This window comes from Falco biarmicus, chromosome 8, assembly GCF_023638135.1.
Source record: "Falco biarmicus isolate bFalBia1 chromosome 8, bFalBia1.pri, whole genome shotgun sequence".
Classification (NCBI taxonomy): domain Eukaryota; kingdom Metazoa; phylum Chordata; class Aves; order Falconiformes; family Falconidae; genus Falco; species Falco biarmicus.
In genome coordinates, this window is record NC_079295.1 from 14,863,574 (window position 1) to 14,890,737 (window position 27,164).

Genomic DNA, 27,164 nt, shown 5'->3' on the forward strand with positions numbered 1-27,164 from the left:
ATCTCGCCTGCTGAACTCTACTGACTTTGGCTTCCTTTGACCAATTTCAGTTGCAGTTGACAGAGGGCTGGAGATGGCAAAGCCATTACCTTTCTACTAATTATGCGAGAGGAAGTGTCTGGGCTGAGAAGTAAGAGGTGCTAAATTCGTCCTGTGTGCCCCCTACTGAAAAATACTTTATATAAAGCCACCACCTTATTAGGTTCAAAGAACCTGTGCAGACAAGCAAGCTATTGGAAACCAGCTGTCATTCATTTTCTTGCTTGGTCTGTGTGGATTTCCTGCCCCAACTGATTTGCTTGCATTTTATCATGAGATTTTTAGAAAATGTGTTTGAATTTGACGTTCTGGTGCTGCTTATATTTTTGTTCCTCATCCAGTGACAACACTGGCAATAATGTATTTGAGAGGTGGCTTCACAAGTTACATTCAGGTAGCTGTTAAGTTTCATTTTTCCTTTCCAAATGGGACTAATAGAAGTTTTCTGGAGGTGATCTTAATTGCAGACATGCAGCACAGCAAGATGTGATTTTGAAACAGCTGCTCAGCTCACCACAGGTGTGGTGAAGGTGCATCATTTATATTTTAAGTGATCAGGGACTGAGCTGCCTACTTGAAGGTGATTTCAGTGATCTCCTACTCATGGACCTGTGTGCTCTCCACCTTTGGTGATGTGGGCAGGTGGCAAAGGGAGTGTTTTGCATCTCCACACGTATTGGGAGTCATACAGGAACTGGTCCGGTTGCTTAATAAGGAATTTGTAAATGCTGTTGAATGTGGGAGCTCTGTCTGCTCAGCTTTTTTCTCTTGCCCATCACAACCAAATTGTGGTTTTTTGAGTCAGTAGGAGGACTGCAAATCTGAAGCTGGACCATCCTTACTTACTGAGGGTTTTTTAATGTGTAGAGTTTCTATAGCAATAGAAATAAGCACTCCTGTCACTTGAGTGCCTGGTATGTGCATGTATATATGTGTCTTGCATAAGACTGGGAGGGCAGTGCCTGCTTCTGTTCCTGGAAATAGATTTGGAAGGAAGGGAGGAGTAGTGTTGGGTGTTGGCTCTGCAGGGCTGCTGCTGCAAGCTAACATACCTCAGGGAGGGGGGCAGGTACAGGGAAAGAATAACTGTCGCCAGGACTTGTGCTGGCTGACACCACCTGATAAAGGAGGTCCCTCGATCATGAGTTTGCTTTTCATCTGCACACTTTTTATTAGGGGTTAGAACTTGCAGGAAATAAAATGCAATCCTTGAAGGCAGGGGAACATGATGTTAGTCATCGATATTAGTCATTGACAGTTTCTGCCTTATGGGTTATTCAGGTTATTTCCTGAAAAAGGAAATCTTTGATTAGCTAGTTATTTTCCTTAGCACTGCTGTAAGGGCATCAGCAAATAATACAGTTCCTAGCAAAGCTACCACACTGCTTAGTGCCTGCCTGTGTGATCGGGAGGAGTAATGGGGAAATTTTAATGGAAGAAATTGTATCAGAACTGAAAAATACTAATGGCTTCAAAATGCTGTTCAGAGTTGACTCCTTAGCAATCATTTTTAATAAATCGTATATGTGCAAATGAGGAATCCCAATGTCATATATTGTCTAATACCTGGAATTTGATTGTTTTCTAGTGGTCTTTAACATTGTGCCAAATGTATTACAAAGGTGTGATACAGCAGAGCCACTGAAACATGGTCACTTCTAATAGGAGCAATGGTGTAGCCTACATAACTCAAAGCGGAAAATGCAGTATCCCAGTGAGACTGCAGCTGAGAATTAGGTGGGTAGAGCATACATGCTTGTTGAGTCAGAAGGAGCAAGGACACAGTCCTGCTCCAGAAGAGTGCCGTCAGATGGCAGTGCCCAGTTGTCAGTGCCTTGCTTGCAGGACTCTTCCCCTCCCACACCAGTAAAACTTAGATATTTTTTTTTTCCAAACATACAGAAGGAGTATGAGACTTTGTACCACTCACCTTAATTGCAGTGAAAAGGCCAAGTCCCTGGAACACAGCTTTGAAAGCATCAGTTTAAGGTAGTTGTTTAAGACAACTGATGGACTAAAATGAAGAGAGGTACTTCCGTTATTTCTTAGATTCAGTGTTCTGTTAAAGGTTGCAGTTGGTGCTGTTATCCCTGCTGACCTGTGTTTTAGCTAATTACGTTGTCGTAGTTTCTAAAAATCTCTTTGAGTTGCTGTGTACTTTTTCATGAGTCTCATATCATGACCATGTAAGTTCACATCGTCCTTTCAGTACCTTTTGGTTTTCTGAACATGTCCAGTGGTCTTTCTGTTCACTGCCGTTCAGTTCCACCATTATAAACCAGTCTTTGCCAGAGCTTTGTTCAAGCATTTAGTAATGTCAAGAATTTGATTTCTGTATTGCGTTAAAATTACATGATTGTAATGTAGGAACTGAGTTCACAATTTCTTCTCTAAGCAACAGGTAGTGTAAAATAGTTGCACCTCTTCAGATATTTGGTTGTGTTTTTTGCAGGAGTGATGCGATTCTCCACTCATCATGATGCCTTTGTGTGGTGTGACATTTGTTCTGTGTAGATAGAAAATAAAGCTGGTCAGCTAGTTGTTTCTCTGTGTGTGCACACAAAGATAGACATTTTAATTAGATGCACTTTTCGTCTTCCTGACATCTTTATGGCAGATTCGTAGGTTTTCATAAACTTTTCTTGCTAATATCTGCTTACTTTACAAGGTTCATTTTTCTCTAATGTTACTTTAACCTAGGTTTTCATTTTACTTCAAGTCACTTTAATTAGGACATCTCTTCTCTGTTCAGGTTTCTGTAATTTAGCTTTACTGAACAGGTCTGTCAGTGGATAATCAATGGTCTTGCCTGAAACCTTGGTTTATGTAAGGAAAATATACCTTTCTCAAATAAGTCATTATAAAATCTATACCAATCTATATATTTCTGTATGCAAAAGGGAACTGATGTCAGTCAGCTTTGCTGGAAGAAAAGTATCTGGAAAAAATGTATCTGCATGACGTTTTCCCCAATATAGTTATTTCAGTTACGAAACCATAAATCACATCTGAAATTAACTCTTATAGCTTTCTAGCAGACCAGGAATCTTGTACTAAAAAACCTAAGAAATACTTCTGATGCGTAGTTTGAGTTACTTGGTTTTGTTACCGGATTAATTGTTTGAAGAAACACCTTCTGTCCTCAGGATGAGCTTTCAATAGCTTTAAATGTCATGGTACATGCTTACCTGATAGTTAGAGAATGACACTGGCACAGCATTCGTTCTTATTATGGAACTGTGTGCCCGTGAGGAAAGCTGTAAAAGTAGCTGGTTCTTACAGGGTGACATAATTCCAGTTTCTGACAAGCTCTGTCTCTAGCGTCATTATTCTGCAGTCTTGGTGGGGAGAGGAAATCTTTTGAGTTTCCCCATCAAAAAGGCGTGACACACACTTTTTTCTCTTTTCCAGGATCTTTCCCAGAGAGTATCTTCTCCAGCAAATCCATCTTTATTCCCTTGCAGACCTTCAGCAGGTAAGTTTCTTTAACTTACACATCAAGCTTGTTCTCGTCTTCAGTGCTAACTGTACAGTCCCCCTTTTAGCTAGTAGTAGCATAAATAGCTTTACTTCCAAGCCATCTCTGTGATTTATAGTTTAATGTAAAAAGAGGTTAAATGGGGCATTAGTTAGGGTTGAGAGAGAGAAAGCCAAGAGCATCGGTGTTGAAATGGAGCTGGAAAGAGGCTGCAGAAGAAAAACGTAGTCTGCAGAGAGAACTTTGCTGTGAGGAGTTTTTCATCTGATCAATGAAGGCTCATCTAAGGCTCAGCGTACAAGTGACAAGTAGTATTTATTTCTTTGCTTGAAGGAATAGTTATTCAGGAATTTATGAGTTTGTACAGTCCTTAGGGCAACACACTTATTTACAAAATCTGGTAGGCAGTACCATAAGAGGGGGGGAAAAAAATACAAATAAAACAACAGAAAAAACTCAGCCAGCCTGCCGTACAGAGTTAAGCCATGCAATGTTACTATGGCAGATGTGACCACAGAAGAGGTAATATACCAGCAAAACATGTCCTTGCATTCATACTGATTGAACTAAACAAGCACCTTGCAGTACATCTGCCCCAACAGCAGAATTTTATTACGTACCAGATTGAACAAGAAGAAATTGGCAAAAAGAGCTGAAAAGAGAGGACAGGGAATATAAGGTGAATGTGCTGCACCACTCGGATGCACAATGGAGGGAGCAGTGAGTAAGATGTGCTAGCTGACCTGGGCCTGTCTGTGTTTGCACTCTGATGCCATTGTCAGTGATGTGTAAAACACGTTATTTTAAGTTTATTCCACTGATGTTTCCCTTGTTTGGTGGTGCCTTTTCTGCAGGATAATGGGTCGCATAGTCAGTTATGGGTGTTTACACATTTAAGTTGAGGTAGTTCAGGTTCAGATGTCCCTCAGAGCTGGAGACTACAGAACTGCAGGAAACACGGAAGTCACAGGGTAGAAATGATTCCATATATAAAATAGAAAGGCCAGTCATCTGAGGTCTAAACCTGTTTGCACATCTTTTCAGCATGTTCTGCTATCTCATCTTTAATAATCAAGCCATTAAAAAAGCAAGCTACTTAACTCCAGAGCTGCAGTCTCCCTGGTGGGCCTGTCTATTAGCCCCAGTGCTTTGTAAGCTGCTTAATCAGTTCCTAACATTGGTAGTAGATATTTTAGAAGCAATCAGCAGCTTATCAAGCACCCTGTGGGAGGGAGGGAGGGTAGAAGTCACAATTCATCCATTGATTTAGCAGTTTGCTTTCGCACGTTTCTTTGTGTTTGTGTTTGCAAGACACCTTTTCTTCCCTTGAGAGCCTCAGCCCCAAACTTATCATATTGAGAGGCTATATAGTTTCATTACTATTTCTGCTGGGGTGGGTTAAATTGCATTTACCTTTTAATCTAGTTATATCCTTGTTGTCAGCCTGGAGAGGCTTTTCCACATTTCAGAGGTTCCAAGTTTGAACTCGGATTGCCTGTTTCTGTCGAAACGGAGCCGAAGTGGAAAGGGCTTCATTGAGAAAAAGAACCCAACCACCAGAGAAACGCTAATACCCTTACAGCTCCCGCCTCCCCTGTGGTTTGCCCCTTACCACTGCTTTCTCCCGATTGCTCATCATTTTCTACCAACCTGCAGTTTGGGTGGTTTTTAATCCTAAAAGTTTCCCCTCCTTTTGATTCCTCTGCAGCCTATTTCCTCATATCCATGGGCTGCTGTATCCTGCTGTCCACTGTATCCTGCTGTCATGTAGATTGCATGTGTTTGGGGAATTAACTAAAAGGTTTATTAAAGATTAATGGAAAGATAAGGCATGGTGAGTGAATTAGAAAAGCAGAGAGGGGTAATCTGCAGATATAAGCAACCTTTACCCTGGTTAGTCCCAGCTCAATTCTGATTTGTTTCCTAGCCAAGTTCTCTTTAAAGGTGCTGAAAAAACATGGGTCATTTCCTACCAAGCAGGTGAGTTTCAAAAATGTGGTATGAAAGTCTGTTCTTGGGTGCAAAAAGGCTGAAATGCCTGTTTGCTGGTAGATGAAGAAGCATATAATACTATTGTAAAATGAAACCCAATTTGAATCTATTTCTAAGCTTCATAGAGCTCCATGCCTAGACCTTATGGATGTGGCAGAGTACATACTTGAGCTATCTGATGGTCTGGGGATGGATCAGTTTGGATAGGGCTCTAATGGGAAGACCTTAACTGTGAAGTTAAAAGCAGAGCGGAAGAATTTGAAAAAAATGGCCTTAATCTTGGAAACTCACCACATCATGGTGAGGTGGTGGTTTTGCTAGTTCTTCACAGATGCTTGTAGTACAGATGTGAGTAGGTCTGACCTTTAACCAAAGAGGCAGCAAGTGATCATCTTTACTTGTATGTGCATGCTTGTTTAAAATAAACACAAACGCACACACGTACCCCAGCAAGGTTTCACTGCAGACCAGGGACCCAGGGACTACAGTAAAGTTTACAGCAGGTCTGTCGATGGGCATTCCTGTTGGGTACGTATTCACAGAATCCTCTTGTTGCAGTTGTTGGAGGTGTTTAGCAGATAAGATAACTAATCAGGTGCATTCAGATTTAGGAAACAGAAACCCAAAGTGTGACAGCTTGCCTGTTCTCCCCTATTGTCTTCAATGGCTTTCCTTTTCGACCCTCCCTGGTGTCATCTACTCAGGCAGTAACCTGCCCTGTGTCACCCGTAGCACCATGCGTCTCTGTTAGCCATTTTATCCAGGGCTATTCCAATCAATTAAAGCTTTAAAGAGGAAGACCTCCGGTTGTTAGGAAGCCAGTATTCACTCCTGAAATTGCTGGTTTTAGCAGACATAGTACACTGGAAAAATGGATTACTTTTATTTATGTGCAGTATGGTCCCTGATGATGCAGTCACAGTCCGGGGCAGCTTCACCCTAAACCTACTGGACTTATGAACTCTGCTCCCTGCAGGCATTACTAATGGACGTATCACTGGTTTTATGGACAAGTGGACACAGTTCATGCAAGTTGGAGTTAAAACCTGTCCATTCATTTTGTGTGACTATGGGGCTGCTTTTGTTGAGACTAACAGTTTTTACACTGTTAAACATTGATTTGGACAGAAACAGACTCAGACAAGACTCTTGCATTTCTTAGGAAAAGTAATTCTTGTTGTTTACATTAGAATCCATATTAATGGGAGCTTTTAAAGTAAAAGACTTGAGGAAGCTATTGTGATGAGTTCAGAATTCAGATGCTTAATCCACACAGAGTTAACTAATGTCTTGCCTGTTTTTTGTGTTAAATAGGAAGATACACAATTGTACGTAGATTATTGTAGTGATGGTCTTTACGGTGGAAACACTGTTAATCATCTCAATTATTTCATCCTGGTTATACTACCCCTAAAAGATATGTTAAAATAGAAAGGATCCACGTAACAGCAGAGATGACTGGATGTCAGGGATGTAAATTGTGAGTGAGGTACGAGATTTAAAAAGATGATGATTTGAAGACTTGTTTACACGGGAACACTTGGGGTAAAAAAACTGAAGTGACAAGATATGGGAATCTAAAATGATGAGTTGAATTACATTGAATCACTGTGTAAATACTGTTATTCAAAATATAAGCAGCTTTCATTTGGTTTATCTCCATTTACTTTGGAAGCAAAGTGAGCTAAATTGTATTAAGGCCATTTTCATTCTGAATGTGTATGTCCAACAGGGATTTAATGTAGTATAATTTATCTATTTTTACATTGTAGATAAACTAATCCATTAAAATGTAATTAAAACATCCATTTACTTCAGATCAACTTTCCTGACTATCTACCTGTAGATGAACCTACAAACAATGCGAAGAACAGTGGAGAGAAAGGATGAACAGGAGAGACCTATTCTCACAATAATATAGCGTAGGTCATACAGTGACTATGATGTGCATAAAAATCCTTAACTGAAATGCTGCTTTGCAGAGCACACAGTGAGCATGAGGAACTTAATGCCGTAGTAATATTGCTGAGGCCAGAAGTTTATCATCTTTGAGAGGATTAAATATCCATAATGAGAATGTCCACAGTTACACTATGGTAGATAAAGAGATTTTAAGGTTACAGAATAGACATATTGTTTATGGAGCGGATTAGGAAGATGTCTTCCCTATTGACAGATCAATGATTTCATCTTCCTCTGACATATACAGTACTGATCACAGTGTCTGATAGCATTTCGCACTAGATGAACAGCTGGATCTAACAGAAGCATTCCCAATAGGAAACTCCTAATGTTTCTGTTCAGGAGAAACTTTACATGTTTTGTGTATGTAAAGTCCCCTAACAAAAATGTGGGGAATAAAAATGAACTTTCATGAAACAGAAGTTGTACTTAATTTGAGCCTAGTATATTGTTAAAGCAGGATTAGGAAGCCTTAGGAGAACAAAGAAATTGATAGGTGTTGCTCACTTTTCCAGGCTTTTAACCCATTTCGTACTATCATAATACCTCATTTTCTTTGGATTTTCCCTTTATTTTCCTAGAGTGAGGTGGAGGAGATTGGAGGTGCTCTTTCTAGGTTTTTGTATGTCCAGAATTTTAGGTTGATTTAGACAAGTTGTTTAATAAGTCCCAAACATAGCAAAGACAACAAGGACATGTGGACTTTTTTTTGCTCTTTACTTGCTGGTGTTTTCAGAAGTAAAACTTCTTTTCTGATCACTCAGTCCTCGTACAATTACTGAGAAATGCTTAGCTTAGATGTATAATGTACAGCCTAATGACTTCCAAGCCCATCAGTGGTGGTGTCCTTGTCCAGCAGCTCCTTTTTGTTGACACGTAAAAAGGATGGGATGTGGCATCCAACCCACATGCCTGTGCTGGTGAAAGATGGTTGTGTGCATGTGGCTATATTGAGTGACAAAACTGGGGTTTGGCTTACATGCTTTGCACTTGCTCTAGTTCTAGAAGTGTTACTGGGGTAGATGCGTGACAAACACCCCCCACCCCACTCCCTGCTCTTAATGGATATAGCCACAGCTGTAAAAGCATTAGCCCAAACTCAGTGATACCAATGAGGAGGTCCATTGCTCTCGTTTGCTTCATTCAGTGATTCAATATAAACTGTATCAGCTTAAACTTTTATTTACCAAAGGGGTTTACCCTTGTAGCTGTACCAGCAGATCCTTTAAGTTTAGGCAAGCCCTTTTTTGGCTTGAGGTGCAGGAGGTAGCAAATGAGAAGGAGAATGTGCTTTTTGGCAGGCCTGGCTGTGCTGAGATGGCTGAAGATTTGTCTGTCGCAGTTCTCTGTGGGAGTTCACCATGCTCAACAAGGGCAGCAAAATGCCAGGCACAGCTGTGCCGTAGCTGCCACGCTTCAGAGTTCAGTACCATAGTGAAAACATTGATTTATTCCCCAGCCTCACAAGCAAGAGTTGACACGGTATGTGTGACAGAGATGCAAGTCCTCCAGTGCGTCACTACCAGTATTCAGCTGACCATGGGTTGGAAGATGTTGCTCAGACTAGAGCTGGTTTAAAACAGTGGTGGGTTTTAACTGCCATGTCATGTCAGGGGCAGCCGCTGCTCCTAAGTATTGGGGAGGAGGTAGACAGAAACAGATGGTTGTGCGGGGAGGTGAGAGATCTACACATCATTAATTTGCATGGTGGTCCAGTTCTTATCCTCAGGCACATGAGATCTGGACTCTTTCCCGCTCTGCTGCAGGCTTTCTCTGACACGGGACAAATAATTTTTAATGGGATTAAGGTAAAATGGGTCCTACTTTACTATGCATATGTTTAAAGTAGTCATCCTAAGCACAATTGAGTTCAAAAGGGGGAAGCCCAGCACTTTGGAGGGCTAGTCTGTCTGACCTATTTTAAATATGTTGTGTAATTACAGTACACTAAGATTTTGAGGCATTTAGATAATTCTGTGCTTGAACTGTGTAAACATGCATCTTGGACCCTAATGACATGATGCTAATAGCCATCTTTATGCCCTTCTTTTACAACCTGTGCCTGCTTGACTGTGGTAACTGTATTAGCAGAAGAGTAGTCCTAGAATGGGAGAAGCACAGTATATGCATTTCCTTAAATATTAAAAGTTCTGATAGCAAAAGATCAATTAAGCAGCTGGTATACTTTCCTGTGGCTATGGCTCCTTTATCACTCATTTCTGTCACTCCCTGGAGTTTGCTAGCACTGAGCTGTCTGTCAGCAGAACAGGAAACTTCAGGTTAGCTGATATTTCAGGTGTGTGTATAACTCCCTGAAGTGCTGACAGCTCTGCTTACAATTAGTGGTAATGGCAACGATCTTACTGGTGTTTCCTTTTTACCACAGCTTCACTGGGGAAGGGAGTTGCTGTCATTCAGAATGGCTCGTGGTCAGGCAGAGAGCGTGGCAGAGCTGGCCAGGCTCGTGGGTGAAGACCTGGCCAGGAGCATTTTGGCAAGTGGCAGCCAGGAAGACAAGTTCATCTGAGTTAGGTGTGTTAAAGTCTTGGAGACAAAGTGTGGTGATACAGCAAGATTGTTAATAGATATTTTTAAGAGCAGAACTGGTTTTTTGCACTGCTTGAAACCAGAGTTTTCAACAGGGCTTATTAAATACGTGTGGTGCTTTTCCATGTGAATGTATAATCGAGGCTGCTTGGGGTTAAGTGTGGCTTTTTAGAACGAAACTGTTTAAAACAACGCATCAGTGGTGCCAGAGGCTTGCAGGAGCTTCTAAGATGAGAGGTCCAGAGATATTTTAATTTTTTCAGCCCCTGAAAGAGGCAGTAGCAATAGAAGCTACCCCTTCTCTAGTCCTTTGTGCTAACCAGGTTTCTTCTGTTCTTTTTTGGCTGTGCGGAATGGAGGTCAGGCTTAGCAGTGTGGAAGATAGGGCTCTAACCTCGTACTTCACGTAAAATGTCTATTCAGGAGAGGCAGCTGGGCATATCTCAAGGAATAACATCCCAAGAAACCATATTTACCGAGAAACCAAAATACTGTCTCAGGGGTACCTGCTTGGATGAGAGAAGAACATTTCTTTTTTAGAGACTTTTTTAAAATACACTTTGTACTCGCAGAGTAACCCTAGCCATTTTCTTGGTATGTTGCTGTCTTGTTCTAAAATCCTTCAGAGGACTCCGCCTTAAAATGCCCTGATCCAGTCCTGTGCAAGACAGGAAATTTTCAAATTTTGTGATATCACCGTGAAATAACAACTTACGCAGTGGGCGTGTAGAGTCAGTTATCTCTGCATGCAATTGCCTGCTTAATCTTAAAAAAAAAAGACGCACATATATTAGCTCATATACTCTCTGCCTGAATGCATATTGTGTATTTGCTTGTGTGTATAGAGTCCCGTATGTTTTTAAGCTACGGCAAGCGCTTTCTGTTCTCTACCAGCCAAATTCCTGGTATTTTTTCAAGCTTGTTTGATTAAAACAGCCTTTAACCTTTGCTTGAATACCTGTTTCTTAAAACAACCTATAACTCATCCCTGCAACAGGATTAGGAGAACTTGGGGTGTGACAAAATTGACATGCAGCTGCCTTGGAAACCTTGGGGGAAGGAGAAAGGCGGTAAGGTGATTGAAACACAGTGAGTGTGAAGGCAGAAGTTGTAGGGCTGGAGCCTTGTTGCAGGGCTTGCTGGGGAGCTGGCACGAGTGATTTCCAGGCGTGTTTTTTATACTGAGACAATTCCATCTCTTTCTCACTTGTGTCAGCTTGCACCCAGAGATGTGCTGAAATTTCAGGCTCTTCTTCCTTTCCAAGGGAGGAGTGGGGGAGGGCTCGGAGAGACCTTGTCAGCCTCTCTGCCTCCTGCTGTAAATTCACTTGGGCTGTCAACAGTTTGTTCCTCTCCCCCAGCCAAGGTAAAACTCCATCTTCACCTTGCCCCCTGCCTATACGTGCTTGTCACAGATTAGCAGCATTTGCTGCTGACCTTGTTTTGTTTTTCCTCCTCTTCCCAGTGCCTGTTATAGTTAGTAGCTAATTTGTGGAATATCACTTTAATACCAAATTAAAGTGCAACATGTTGAGTGGTCTGGTTTGGAGGGACCGCAAACAGCTCTGCTGTCAGTGTGGTCTGCCTGGTGCAAAGAAGCCAAAGGGAGCTTGTGATTTCTGTTTATTCAAATTCTCACTCATTTCTCATTTAGTTTGATTTATTTGGTGGGTGGGTTTGTGGGTTTTTTTGTTCTTTGCAATGTTTATCGCCAGGTTTCCTTTCAGGTTGTTCTCTGCCCTGGGTGAGTGATGAGTTAGCACAGCACAGTGTGTGGCTGTGTGATGTTGCTTTGCCTTGTGTCAAGGCCAGCGATGGCAAAATGGTGACATGTATGTCAGAGCCAGTGCCTTGTGCTGATGTCAGCAGTGGATGAGTGGAGTCCCTAGCCTCACCTACTCCTGTCCACCCTGCTGCCACCCATACCATGAGCTGAACAGGCCTTTGGAACAGCCAGGGACCTGCAAAGGCTGTGAAGGGAAGAGGAGAGAGAGAGAGGATGGGGTGGTGTCACCCTTACTGTCTGGAGCTGGGGTTGTGGCCCATAGCATGGCTGTAGCAACAAAAAATGGGGCTCTTCTTGAAGTTACTGCTGTGTTCTTTTTTAATTTGTTTTACGGCAGTGCACAGTGACTGTGTGTGCATACAAATATTAAGAAATTATTCTTGCCTTAAGTCACTTGCAATTTAAATAAACAAGACAGGCAACCTGAAAGAGATGACTGGGAGTCAAAATGGAGCAAGGAAAGCTGACTGGACCAGTATATTACACAAAAGACGGGGCAGAGCTGAGATCTGATATCTACCTCCCTGGGGCTTTTACTGCATGATCATCCTGCCTCGTTCCATTTCCCTTTCCTCTGAACTAAAGATTAATTGTGCATTGAAATCATAACAAGGATTCACGGTGTTAGGAATCTGGTGAACGGAAGGGGAAAAAATCCTCAAGGAAATTAGCAGTCCATGAGCATTGTCTGTTCCCTAGAAATAAATGACTAGGAACTTCCCAGCCAGGGGAATGTGTTTTCCCTTTCTTTGCAGCTTGCATTATCCTTAGCTAAGCATATTGTGGCATGCTTGTCTCCATGTCCATGTTTTCATCACAGAAATCCTGACCCTGCTGAAATCTCTCACAGGGCAGAGATTCCATTTACCCTTTGCGCTTTAATGCCCAATTTCCATGCTTAAGGGATGTGGAAAACACTTGCTTATTCTCCACTTAGCAAACAGGTAAAGGCAACCATTGTAGCTTTCCTGCATCCTAATCTGTTCTTACTCTTCCCAGTTTGTGACAGTGATCGCTTGTGACAGAGAACAGAATGCATCAGAAAACGCATTCTGAAACAGGTTGCACAATGTAAGGATGGGAGGTAGAGTGTGAAACAAAGGTAGTTGACTGGAGCAAAAGAGGTCTGAGGCAGGAGTTAGGAACACCTTTCCAGCCATTTTGAGTGCTGGAGCATTGTGGTATCTCTGTGGTGAGAAGTTTTTAAGCAAGTCAGTCATCTGACGGCTGTGCCGCAGGGAGAGGAGTAAACTGGAGGTTTCTAGAGGTGTTTTTTCTAGCCTTATTTTCTTATATCATTGGTAGTTCTTTCAAAAGCATATTTCTCATCTGTCCTGGAGGTGAAGAAAGATTGCTGAGCGTTTAGTCCTCCTCCACAAAGTTTCCAGCAGTGGAATTTGGAGGGCAGTGAGCACAGTGGTGAATCCAAGCAGATCTGTTCAGGAGATTTGCCCTTTCATTCTGTCCAGGAAGTATGCTCTCTGTGGTACTCCGAAGTCTAGGCAAAGCTGGAGCTTTCCTCTGAGCTTCTTAGCAAAAGGCTTGGTTCAGACCAGCTGTTTCTGGAGAGGTAGAAAGAAAACAACCAGGAAGAAGAAGAAACCTTGTCTTTAGAGGATGGTGGAAGGCTGTGCACGATTATTGACTGCTCCTTCAAATAACTTCCTTCTGCCAGACGTGCTTGTGACACTAATGCCACTAATTAAAGTACTTTCTATCCCTTCAATGTATATAATTGGTGGTGGTGAATGAGCTTCATGTCTACCACCCCTTCAATTTTCTCAGTGCCTCTTGGTCTTTTCATGTCTCTTCTGCATTGCGTCAGTGCCTGCTGGCAGATTCTGTCTGTGTCTGTCTCTGAGAGAGAGCCAAGTGTGGGTCTGGCCTTGAGAAATAATCATAAATTGTGTTCTGTCAGGAGGAGAGGCCGGGACAATCCAGTTGAGATTTGAACCTGTAATTCAAGGTGTTTTAGGGATTTCATATCACTTAACCCATCCCCTCCAGGCATCACTTGTGTCTGACATGTAAATCAGACTGGAGGAATAAGTGAAACAGATCGCTCCGTGCTCCAGAAGGCTACGAAGGAAACCTGTGTCTTTAAAGAGAGTGCCTTCTAATAAATGTTATCTGCAGAGAAATACACCAGCCCCTACATAGGTAGTTAATGTTACTGCTTCAGTGTTGGCTTATAAAACAACTTTATCACCTCTGTGATGATAATGATTAACAAGCTGATTTACAAGGGTGGGGTCACAAAGCCATTTTGCAAATTTAGCTTGTCTCACAGTGGCCCTGATACAGAATCTGAGTTTTACAGTATTTTCACCACTTTACCTGGAATACGTAACCCTGGTGCGGGGGTTCTTAAAGCAGAACGGTAGCAACAGATAATCTATGAGGATGATAACCAGGGTTTCCTCCTGTGCTTCTGGTAAGGAGGAAATCACAGGTCCAGGACTGAGGATTCAGGAGAGTTGAGGACATTTCTAGCTCCCTTCTCAGTGTTTATTCCTTGGTCACTTAGACACAGTAAAGTGATGGGGTTCCTGGGCACGCTGTTACATGATGCCTGTGGTTGTTGGCTGTCCCTTGTGCCAGAGCTGGCAAAATATACAGATGTAGGTAGATTGCCTTCTTTTAGATTCTGGAGAGTTTCTCTTAAAATATTCTTCATCTGTTGATTCTCCATTCTCTTGGATCTTAATATAAGAAAAAAATATTTTTTAACAGCTTCTGTTCTTCCTTTTGTTATCATATGTTGGAAATTACTCAGACTAGTGAATTTAATCTAAATTATTTTAATGCCGAAACCCTTGATGTTGTTTAACATACCATGACACTTTTCAGAATTTGGACTTCTTAACCTTGGCAGAGGTTAAGAATCGAGCAGAACAGTGTATCTGAAAGCTCAGCAAACTGTATTCCCTTTACCGCCTGTCTGGACAGTCCTCATGTAGGTGATCAAAGGTATTTATGATCTCCATGCTATGTAAACATCTACTGCACTTTCAGAAGTTGGTAAAAATGTGCAGACAGAGCAGGAGACTTGATGGCCCTCACTCAAATTCACCATATAGACTCCTGCGGGGATGGAGGTCTTACTCTTTACCTTTTACTTGTTAGCTAGCATTGCTGATAGGAGCCCTGCCCTCAAAACAAACACTCGCTGCCCTGAGAAATGTCTGAAAACTGTACTGTTTTTTCCTCTCCTGTCCAGAAAGTTCATCATGTCTGATAGATGTCAGTGTTGATTTATGTGGTCACGATGCAAATGTTAGGTATTTCTGTGGACGTGGTCTAATAGGTGGGTGGAAGGCTATGGAGGTGTTACTTGAAGCAATAGTGGATTACAGCTGACTCATTTTTCCTTCTGTTTCTATGCATTCCCCCTCTAGTTACCCCCAAAGCCCTTGTAATATTACCTCTTTGGGAATGACATAGTCTGAGTTTAGAGAGGACTTACATACTTACCTTGTGTCATCAATATTTGATTGCTTTTCATTGACAGTCAGAGGCTTCTGTTATGTCTTTTCTGATTTGAACAACTGTCAGGGACTGGAACAAACTCTTAACTAATTTTGTATTAGGGCTTTTTATGCCTTTTTTTTTTTTTTGGTCTTGTTCTGTTTTCCAAACAGAAAATTATCACAAGCCATTGATTTAGGTTACCATCTCTCTGGGTTAGAACTCCCAACAGAGATGAGAAGTTCTGCCACTGTTACCTTGGCCACCTTTCTGGTTTGGCTTTTAGTATGAAAACATACATATTGCAACACTGCTGTCCCGTGAGACCAGTTTGTGCAACCCTCCTTCATGCTGGCAAGTATGTTCACATACAAGGAGTCTTTGTTGACTGAAAAGGGAAGACAAAGTGGCTTGACTTCTCTCTGCTGTGTGTAATGGGCTGGGGTTTTGAACCCCTTGTCTTGTGCTGCATGGGAGAAGGAGGTTTAGGGGCCAGGGCTAGGGCTGGGGAATGGGGGACCTTCAGAGGTGGGCTTCTACTAGCATTCTGCTTAGCCTGGGCAGCTTGGAAGAGGGATGGAGTCAGTACAGAGCTGTAGCACAGCGTGTTGGAGGTGAGGGGACTGCCTCTCCTCTGGTGCAGGACAGCATCGTGGGCTCAGAAATGTGTCATGAAGGTAGGGCACAGGGATACCGGTGAGAGTCCCCTGGGCAACACGTGCTGCTCCTGGAAGTTGTCTACGGGCAATGACCTGTTGTGCATACAGTGGGCCACTAAGGAGGATTCGCCTGTGGAAGGTGCTGTGATCTATGGCCTTTCCAGTTCTTGCTCTCCAGAGGCAGCTGGCTCTGAAAAGATCACTTTAAGAGAGCGAGGGAACTATGAGTAACTTCCAGTTTTTGGACAGCAGGATCAAGAAACCTCTGGGGGCCAGCAGCCCTCCTGACAAGTAGTTAAACTTTGACTGGTCACATATTGCCTTCATGATCATATTAATGTGATGTATCCAAAGAGTTTTCAACTTGTACCATAGCCCCTGCTGCCTTCCATCTTCTGTCTTCCTGCTGAATCAGGAAAAACATAGCCCAGTGCATGTGCTTTGTGTCTTCCCACCACCCAAGGCTCTTGCAGTGGTTGCCAGCATTGGCTTCTTTGCTAGCGTTTGGCAGTCCCCACGTTTCCCGCCCCCCCCTCAGTCATACAGAGCATAATTGTTTTGTTAGATTTATATTTGCTGCCTAACTGAACAGTAGCACAAAGATATACAGAGAAGAAAATTTTATTTACCTTTACTCATAACTTTCACTTGTATGAAAAGCCTCTATTGTAGAAATCGTCTAAAATAGTTGTCCCGGCACCTCTTTGGCATGTGTTCAGATTGTGTGTATACACTTTAGTTTCTCCCACTGCTGCAGACAAGGCTCTGCCTTCCCCTCTTGCTTGCCAATACACCTCAGCTTTCCCAAGCCGGGTGCAGGAGGCTGGGCAGCAGGGTGGGTTGCTGCCCTTGCTGGCTTTCCTGGCTTCTCCTCTCCCCTTCCTGGCACTTGCAGCTGTGCGCTGGCCGGAGGGATGCTCTCTGGATTATGGGCACGGAGGCTTCTCCATAACGCAGATTGTCCCATTTAGGGTGGGAGATAGTGGCAGTTAGTGTAAAAAGCAATGCTTGTTTTGTGGGTTTAAATAGTAAGTGCTTTGAGGGCAGGGCCTGCCTTTTATGTGTGTACATGTGGGTGTGTATTTTTATACAGTTCCTAATGCGAGACACACAGTTAGCAGCAGCAGTATGCAAAGCCATGGCTTTCTGTCCTGTGGTAGCTTAGAGAAGTCTTTTATCCAGACCCATAGAAGTGGACAGTGATTCTGATGTGAATTGCTGGGGCTATTGAGAGACACAGCTTGCTTTGGGTCTCCAAAGACAACTATCTGCCTCCCGTCGCCACCAGGCAGCATAGCCTAGTATGCTCCAGGTACAGCAGTGGTAAGCTAACTGTAAGAACATGGCCCGTGTCCAGAATCCTTTTGGGATGGGATGCTTGACCAATTCAGGAAGAGAAAGCTGCATTCCACCCTCCATCAATTGATGACTAGGGTGCCATCATCAGTCGCCTTTCACCCTTAATATGGGGTGACAAAACGCTTGCACTACAAAGAATTCAATTAGAAAGCAGACCTTGCTCTTCATGTGTGCTGTAGATAGGAGAGAATCTGAACTCAGAAAAATTTTAATTTAAGCTTGATGGGGTTTTTTGGTTGGTTTTTTTTTTTTTTGGTTGGTGGGGTTTTTTTTAAGAGGCACAAATATATTTTTAAGCCTTTCCGGGTGCATGTTGAGGCTGTATTATGTTACAGGGATACATCAATGGTGAAATTTTTGGTTTCTGTTCCTTTGGCATACTCTTAACTTAGTTTTCTGCTAAATTTCCACATTTCTTATGAAATGTGATGGACTGTCCTGCAACTTGTACTGTGTGATTTCACTGTTTCTCTGTTTTGTGAACTTACTTTGTAAGCAAGTAGAAATGTCCTTAGGAAAGGTTCAGGTCAAAGCTTAGGAGTGACTCCAGCAGTGAGAACAGATGTGTGCTGGGTTAGGCTGCACTGGGGGCTGTGGAGTCTCCATCTCTAAAAGGCTTTAGCAACAGATACAGCTGTAAAGAACGACACAGGTGTTACTGGCTCTGCCAAGGCTGCCTCTTCAGGTGTTGTCATCATTGTCCTGATTTGCCCCGATGTCTGGATAATGAATTACATTTGTTTAACACACTTCTACGTTTTAATCACTTGTGTTTCCTTGAAACTCAAAATCAGATTCCAGCATCAACTGGGAGAGCATCCTGGGACTCTGCCATAGTGGTTCTGGGATGTCTAAACTGACTGACCCTGGATCTCTGGCTGTTACAAGAGAGTGCTTAGTCACAGGAGAAGTTCTGACACCTTTGATTATATGTCCTATGCTTCTTTTCCCAGGCCATAAAACACTCACTGTGGAAGTGTTATCATGAAACTCCTCTTGGGGACAGCAAGTAGAAATCTTCTTTTTGCTTGCCAGGGTAAATGGAGATGAGGATTTTATTCTTGCTAACTACAAACACAAATGAGAGAAGGCTGCAGGCAAAAGTCATGTCCTGTGCGCAGCCTTGAGGTCTCTGATGAAACAAAATGACACAAAATTTACAGATGCTAAAAACAGTGATAACATCAGTTTGATGTTGCATTTTGTCTTCCTGCTATAATGCAGTAAAATGGCCTGTAATTCATGTTGCAAAATTGGCATGCATGGCTCTTTGAAGATACCATCTTCATTGTACGTCTGCAGTGGCCAGAGTTACAAGCCAACCCACTACAGTGCTACAACAAGCCATACAAATAAATAAATAGGGACAAGTAACACCAGCTCCTCAGGGGCAGCTGCCCACTCTCAATCTGTCTTGCTTAGGTTGTGAGCTCTTCAGCATAGGGAAACTTTTGTGCCCTGTACAGACTTAAATTCACCCCTGGTGCTTAGGAAGGTAATATATTATGTTAGTTTTGTTTATTACATTATATAAAATGTGATTTTAATTCAGAGATTTAACTTTTAAGTCCTTGCTGATAGTGACATTAGTACAGACTTAAAAGTGTTACTTTGCAGCTCTGTTGTCAGACTGGCATTTTAAGTTGAGCTCTTGCAGTCTGTCAGAGGTGGTTGCTGTAGCATGAAAATGCTTTGGAAAATATGTATGTATATTGTGGGTTATTTATTATCTTTGTATGTGTATTTCATCTGTAACTGCTAAATGGCTTTTTGGAGGGTGATTGTAGCTGTGTCACTAGCTGAGTGGCTTCACTGTTTCTTTCCTCCTGATTATTGAGTACTGTCAGCTCTTGTGTCTCTGCCCTGCTCCCAACTTGTTCGGCTTTCAGACCCTCTGTAACTCTGGAGTCTGCAAGCAGAAAGTTTCTCTCTTTAAAATGAAAAACAAAACACAGCCTAGGGGAGCTAAACTAACTTCTGACCATCTGTTAGAAGGTTAGTAACATCATTACCTTGAACTATACCTTCATTTCATATTTCATGCAGCAGCTTCTCTGCATTGTTTATGTTCTAGTTGAAGGGGATCTTCCTATACCAGGATGCAATAGGAACGTCATTTTTCCTCTAACATGAGCAGATGTCCTATCTGCAGTACTAGCAATAACATTGCCGCTTCCTGTTGTTGCAGATGTTGGTAGCCGGCTGGAGCTGAAAGCGAAAGAGAGGGCACATTTCAGCTCATGCATTCAATGCCATCAATGCTATCTATGCACCTCCTTTTCCACATGTACTCTTCAGCAGCCTGTCTCGGCTAGCAGGCAGGAAGTTGCCCTGGAACACAAATTTATTTCCTTTCTACTTTACATAGGGGAGGAGTGCTTCCAGTATCTCTGTTGTTCTTCTCTCCCTTGACCTTTGGTTTCTCTAGATTGGTTTACATTAAACCCAAATCACAAGTGGTATGTTACGGTGTTTAGGGAAGGGATGCCTGAAGCGAATCTGGCACACAGTTAAGTACGAATCTCCTCACTTTTAGGATTCAGGGCACAGCCCTGTGCAAGTCCTCCTCAATCAGCAATTATGGCATTCTTTTTCCTTTTTATAGAGGTCACTATCAAATCCCATGACACATTTTTATCACTAATCTGGCAGGCTGCCATTCAGACCACAGGAAGCTCTGGAGAGAAGAATATACACTTAGGGCCTTATTCCATCTTCATTATTCCCTACACCAGCAGAATTCCTTAAAGTCTCTGGAAGTTTGATCTGAATGGAAACTATTTTGCCTGAATAGCACCCCTTATGGAGGCATTGTCACCGAGTCAGAAATTTAGATGAGTGTTGTGGCTAGCAGTTTAATCTATACTGCATGGCTGTTTTTTCACAACAGTACAGGGAGTGCTAATCACTTCTAATGGTCTAGCAGGATTGTCTGGCAGCGAGGGACTTCTCGATTTTGAGAGCTGGACACTGAAGGAAAAAACCCCAGTTCCTATTCAAGACTTTATCTGAGAATTTATTCATTTTGGCAATGAGGGGAATATTGTATTTTAATGGTTTTCAATGGGAAACACAACCTCACTAAAGGAGGAAAACCAGGGTTCCATTCACACAAAATACGCAAAAAAACCTTGCACTTTGGAAGAAAAGGAACAAAGACAAAACTTTGATTTGTGCATAAAAAATAACAAGTGAAAATCATAAATGTAAGGCAGTATCTATAACTATCAGATGATAATATGGGAGGCTTAAACTCTTTTCTGATCTGCTTTTTTGTGCCTTAGTAAATGAATGCATTGTTGTACTTAAAATTACTACTAATCTTGTATGTTACTGCCATATAGAGACTTACAGAGAGATAGTAACTTAGTTTTTACATTTACATCATTGTCAATTCATTGGCTACTATTATCACTTGTGATTTCATGGAGCTGTAATTGCTGAGATGTAACTTTTCAGTTGTTTTAACCAGCAGCACTTAGCTGCATTTCTGTATTAATAAATACTGTCTCCGTCCTTCAGGGAGTTCTAGTCTTTCGGGGGTTTTTTGAGTTCATTCAATATTGTCTTCTCGTTTCAGGTTATTGAAGGAAAACTGGCTCCTTTCTTGGGGAAGGTGATCAAGTTTGCCACCTCTCATGTATACAGCTGTAGCCTTTGTAGTCAAAAGGGCTTCATCTGTGAGATTTGCAACAATGGAGAAATACTTTACCCCTTTGAGGACATGTCTACAAGCAGGTACTGTAATGTCAGTCTTACATTTGACTTGCATATCATATTCTTGCGGATTCTCAGCCTTGTATGCTCTTACTTAAATAACTAGGGACTGGATCTCACCCATGCACATTTCTGGGCAGCTACACTAGATTACAGGTCCAGGGAGGCCACCACAAGCAGACTTGGAAATAGATGGGAAGAGCTACTTCCCAAACTCTGTAAATCTCAGAACAGCTGTTCAGAAAGGGAAGAGTCCCCAGCAGCATCACACTGTGATTTATCCAAAGCTCCTCTGAGTTTGAAAGGTGTCTTGAAAAGCCAGATGAATTCTCTGGGGTGATCACAGACATCTTTCTGGACGTCACTGAGCCCATGATGTGCTGGGATTGTCCATTATAAAAAAAATAACCATCTATTCTGAAGTGTTTTCCGCATGAAATGTTATGGCTAGTTCTCTGTTTTTCTGTGTGCATACTCCTCTGTTGCCTGTGTGTACAAGATTTTATTTTTTTTTAAATGACTTTGCTTTTCTCAGGTGGCTACATAATAAGTATAAGCATATGCCAGTCCTAAGCTAAACAAAAGAACATTTCATATTATATGGAGTACTGGATGCCAGATCAGGGACAGGAGTTGCATGGAAAACCTAGTAGCAAAATGCAGGAAACCAGAGCAGACTTGGCAACACAGAAGTGTTACTGCTGTTTTTCAGAAATGTCTTGGATTTTGAATAAAGGAGATTTTAAAAATATTTTCTTTTAACTCAACAGAAAGACAGTATGTCTGACAGCACAGCCTTCCTCCTTAGAAAAGTACTTTTTTGGCTGTTTCAAATACAGTAATTTTAATTTGTTCTCCAAAGTGTTCCATTGAAGGGGAAAAAAAATGAAGAGCCACCTTTGGAAACAATCAGGACCAGCCTGTTAAAAGGGCTTCATTAAGAATCTGATTCCCTTGCATGCACAAAGATGTTAAATTACAAGCAACCAGGGACTAGTCTTTGGGGATTTTCAGCCTGACCTATTTCAAAGGCTGTTTGTGCATTCTTTCTCCAGACTTTCATTCTAAAAGATGCATTGACAAAGAGGTGGACATAAGCTAAACAAGGTGTGCAGCTGAGCTCTATAAATGGCTTTCAAGAAAGAATGTACCTAGGGTGCATGGTGAGATAGGCTGAGTTAAAAAGAGAAAGACTAAGATGACATAAAACATACAATGTCTGTTGAGGCTGTGTAAGAGGTGACTGAAGATATTCCTGAAAGATTGATGAGAAGGTGTAAGAGCATTTGGGAAGACAGGTTTACTTGAAATCTGTGTGCATTTGATTTGTCTGGGGGATTTTTGGTCACAAAACCATTGTTGGATGTATATTGTTCCCCCGCCCTTCAGCTGAGATCAGGCATACCTCACAATTACAGAGTTTAAAACCTTCTGGAATCAAGTAGTATTTGTCAGCAGTTCAGTGAAAGCCAAAAGAAGCTGCTCTGGCTCCTCATTTTATGTGAATTAGAAACCAGAAGGACTTCTGTTCATGTTTTACAAATGTGAAGTTGTGGTTGATGTCATGCCAAAGACAGTGGTCTTTGCTAATGATTTTAATTAGAACACGATCAACATGAGAGGTCCTCCAATATTTTTCCTTTTAACTTTGTCAGAGGTCGTTCTGCTTACTCCTTTTGTACTCCTTATCACTAAATCTTGCTTTTATCCCCAGAATTTTCCATTTCCCTTCCTAGTTAGTTTTCTCATCTCATTACTGCTCATGTGTGTGCATGTACCTCTGAAACTAACCAGATTATTTCAGTTCCGTATTTTTGCTCTTGTCCACCTTCAGACTGTAGGCAAGTCATGCCAAGAGAGGAGCTCTTATATGTTTTACTGTGCAGCTTCATCAGCTGCAAAGCAGTGAGGGAGAAGGCAGGCTAGAGGGGGTTTGTGTTTTTTCCATCTCTTACAGTTGAGAGATTTCTGAGGTAGGTGTGCTGACCACTACAGCGACAAGGGTAAGCTGAGGTGAAATAATGTACAGAGTAACCTGTGGCAGATGGACTGGCAAGTCACGAAACGTTCGTGTGAAGACTTGCAATTACACCTGAAATTTCTGATGACGTGTTCAGCTTTCCCTGTTTGTTAAGTGTCATACAGAGCTCTGAGTGAACAGTTAACTGAGATTTGGGATTTAGTTGTACTGTTCTGAGTCCACAGTGTGCAGTGAGAATTGACTACAGTTCACTTTCACCATCCTGGTTTTCTGGAGTTGGTGTCTACAACATAATATTCACATTTTATACTCAGTACTGGACTGTCAGGTACCTTGGCTGTAGCTGCTGAGTTTGGGAGGGAGGAGCAGCTGAGCTCTGAAGACCATGTTTTCCTTCTTGCTTTTGAATGTTGCTCATTGGCTTTTGAGCATGCTACTAATTCTGCCAGCAAATTGTGCTGTTAGGTTAGAAATATTCAAAAGTGGGTGTATGACAGCTTTTGCAAACTTCATCTCTCTGTTGAAATGTTTGAAAAGTGGTCTGTTTGCATGTGTGCGGGTGGTGGTGGGGTGTGTTGAGCTGGCATTTGTTTTTCTGGCTACCTCCCTGACCTTTCTTGCTCTTTGGAAAGAAGAGTGACAGCTGTCAGAGGGCACAATTCCGAGGTGATTCTCAGCTGGCTGTTACTTTTCCATCTTCATGGTCTCTTAGGACAGCTTTGAGGTGAAGAGATTGTTTCTCTCTAAAACATTCTCAGCAGTTTCTGGAGCAATCTTCAGTAGGAATTCATGAAGGATGGATCTTCTTTGGATAGATACAGCTGAGAGAAAAGCAGGGCCCCTCTCGAGGGCTGGAGTTTCTCTTTGGTCAGGTTATTTGCTTGAGAGTCATTTTTGTCAGTCCTTGAGCAAACAGAGTGAATACCTGGGTTATGCACTCCTCAGGGTTTGAATACACATATATTACATACCCTTCTCTCACTAATCAGCATGACACATTCCTTTGTTGGCAAACGGTTCCAAAACAAACACAATCAGTTCACTTAATTAGCGGGTCTGTGGGCTGTGCTTGGCAGGCTCTTTACATCCTGCTGAACAATACAGCACAACAGTTTTCTGCCTTGAGTGTAAGAGTGGGCTCACAAAGTCATAAGCTTTCTAATGATATTTCCTTTCTGTGGCTTTTCTTGGGAGGTGGCCATTCTGCACAGAGCGTAATGAAAGCTGTGATTCAGTAGTTAAACAATTTCTAAAAATTGTCCCATCCTTTTGGGTGCCTCTTCCAGTCAGTCTGATTCCTCTGCCCCCCATTTCCCTCTTTTCTGTCTTCACCATATTTATATAACAATTCATCAGGATTCTTTCTAAATGTCACAATTTCAGCATCTTTTTGAAGGCCTTTAAATAATGAGGACTATATTTAAATCCTCCTGAGTTAATTGCAGTTTCATGGAGCAAATTGCCAGCTAACGTAAATTTGCACAGCTCTGCCTTTGCTGGAGCTCTGGCAACTTAACCTGAGCATCTACCTCCTGTTTTATTTATTGGACCAAATTCGCCCTGGGCTTAAATTTAGTAAATAATCATACAAAATTACCCTATTATATCACTAATTTTATTTTTACAACTGTTGTGAAATATTTAAATATCCCTGGTTATGAATTGACTTGTTAGACCTATTCTTGTCCATTTGTTAGCAGCCAGGCTATGCTCTTCAAGTTATTCTGATATTGCTTATTTTTCATTACCATGGTGAAAAGTTTTTATTCCTTTCTTCTAAAATTAAAAACAAACAAACAACAGAGGTGAAAAGAAAATGCCCGTGTAGTGATACTGCTGTCTGTAGCATGTGGTTGTGTTTGTTCTATAACCTAGAACAATATTTAACAAGTTTTAAAACTTAAGCAATAATGAGGAAAAATACCATTGGAACAATAATAGATTATTCATTAGAAAGAGTTTTGTGACCAGTTAGATAATTAAGTAATTATAGCTGTGTTTAAGATTGATATATGCTACCCAGTTAATAAAGTTTTGGTCTTGCCTGTGTGTCAGCATCCTAGGGACTCCTTTCACAGGCAGTTTGTTGTGTTTTGCTGGTAAAGCTACTTGCTTGTGATTTAGTCAATTCGTTGCCTTTTATGTGGTGACTGTCGATGTATGTGAACCCTGGAGAGTTGCTCTTTTGTGTTCATATGCATTTATCAAGGCTAAACTGTTTTCACTTTGCAAAGTTAATTTGTTCTACAGATCAGTTAAGGCATGTAGACCTTTTAAGATACAAACCAGAAGACCCAATTTTAAAAATAGATGTGCCACAGAACAGGCTTGACTATATCAATCAGCTTGGATGCCTCTATAATCTTCGGCCACCATCCTGATAAGACCTATGAATGTACTTAACTTTACACATAGCAGGAAGTCTTACTAAAGGCTCTGAGGCAGCGCTTAGCTCTATGCGCGTGCCGAAGTCTTTGCAAGATTACAGCTCACTGTGTTATGGATGTTGTGTCACTGGACAAAACCAGCTATTTGATACTTTGGGAGAATGTTAAAGATAGATATTAGGTGGAGAGACTGAAATACGTAGTGCAGAGCATTTCCAGGAATTACCTTGGCACAGGTCAAAGGCATCACTCAAAGTACATTGTTTTCCCTCTTGCTCTGAAAAGTTCATTTTATACTAGACATCCGTTTCCCAAGCCCAGTTTACCTGAGCTGTGCTAGAAGTTTAGTACTTAATTTTTGAAAGAGCTTAGCTTATCGGGTGTTGATAGTTGGTTCAAAGCACCCTGAAGTGATCTGCTCAGCACTTTCTTTAAAGAAACTTACTAAGTAGGTGTTAGGTTCTCTCGATAATTTAATTTCATCTGAATCTGTCAAAACTGGTCAAAATCTTCTGGCCCAGATCTTCTGATTTTTGTCTGTGCAGGCTAGTGCAGTAGTGTTACCTAGAACACATAAAAAGAAAGAGATAAAATACACTGGCTTTTTCATCAAGCATTGTATTTTAGAACTGAATTAGCTTTATAGGTTGTTTTTATCTGCTTCATTTCAGAGTGGTATTAACTAGAATATTCATGGTAAAGGCAGATTCCTATTTCAAGTAGGAAGGTCTCTGCAGTGCTGCCTTGTACTGCTGGCTGAACGAGGCAGCCGTCTTGCTTCCAGTTTCTTCTTTGCAGCTCTCTGCTCAGCCTTCTTCCTCACTCTAGATATTTCCAACTTGCCAGTCAAGACCTCTTAGTTCTTCCTTCTCCTTCCTCATGCAAATTCCCCTTCTAAGACAGACTTAGCCTATAAAAGCCAACACTGCCAGCTCTAAGCACTCAGAAATTCTACGATTACCTTAAGAATCTTTTTGTTTCTGTACTTACTTTATTTTTTAAATGTTAAGCTGTTTTTTTCCATCTTGGGTCCATATAGGCATGTCTTCAACGCTATGGCAGAGCTCTGAAGTCCAGATGCCTTTACCTTTCTGTTTTAATAAATGTAATCACAGGATTTCCAGACTTGAGACTTACAGAAAAAAGCAAAATTGTAGACTCATGCAGTCAAATTACAACAGTTGAGGGCAGTATGTTAATATTACTGTTAATAATATGCCTTAATCTTTGCTTTTAGGTCTTCAACCACTACTTTGTGAATACAGTTAATTAATAATAAGACAGGTGGAGGGGCGAAGTCCAGTTCATGCTGTTGCAGCTAGCAGAGGCAGAGGATATGTGTCTGAGCAATGTAAACACTTGAATATCTGTGGCATCTCAGCCTCACCAGTGGTTTGCGAGTAGCGGATCTGCCAGGGCTCTTCCCCTTTCCAAAGTAACCTAGCTCCACTCACTACAGTGTAATCATGAGTTTCAGATCAAATTTTTTAATACTGATTTTAGTATTTATATATTTATATATATAAAAATAGAATATATTTAGTATTATATTGTGAACTGCTGTGTACAGGCCACGTTACATGGCTTGGGATCTCTGAACTTAGACAACTTGCGAGGTGCAGTGCTGAGGTTGACAGTCAGTCCTTAGTTCTGCTGGAGGCAAGTATGAAAATATACATAGATAAGTGTAGCATAAATCCCTGCAGCCGAAGCTGGGGGGAAGCTGAGGACATGCATCCCTCCTTAATCAGGAGCGACAGAGCTCTGTGAAGAGGGGTCTGGGAGCTGC

General features: G+C 41.7%; 1 protein-coding gene across 5 annotated transcripts in view; it reads left to right on the forward strand.

The window, feature by feature from the left end:
* The window catches only part of PLEKHM3 (pleckstrin homology domain containing M3), a 120,916-nt gene that overhangs the window by 58,407 nt on the left and 35,345 nt on the right, over nt 1–27,164 (forward strand). For all 5 annotated transcript variants that reach the window (XR_008823717.1, XM_056350391.1, XM_056350390.1 and 2 more), the window contains 2 exons: nt 3,451–3,514; nt 20,871–21,028. Coding sequence is in view for 4 of the 5 variants with exons in the window: in XM_056350391.1 (XP_056206366.1) it covers nt 3,451–3,514; nt 20,871–21,028 (222 nt within the window). In the remaining variant the exon portion in view is untranslated. The remainder of the gene's footprint in view (nt 1–3,450; nt 3,515–20,870; nt 21,029–27,164) is intronic.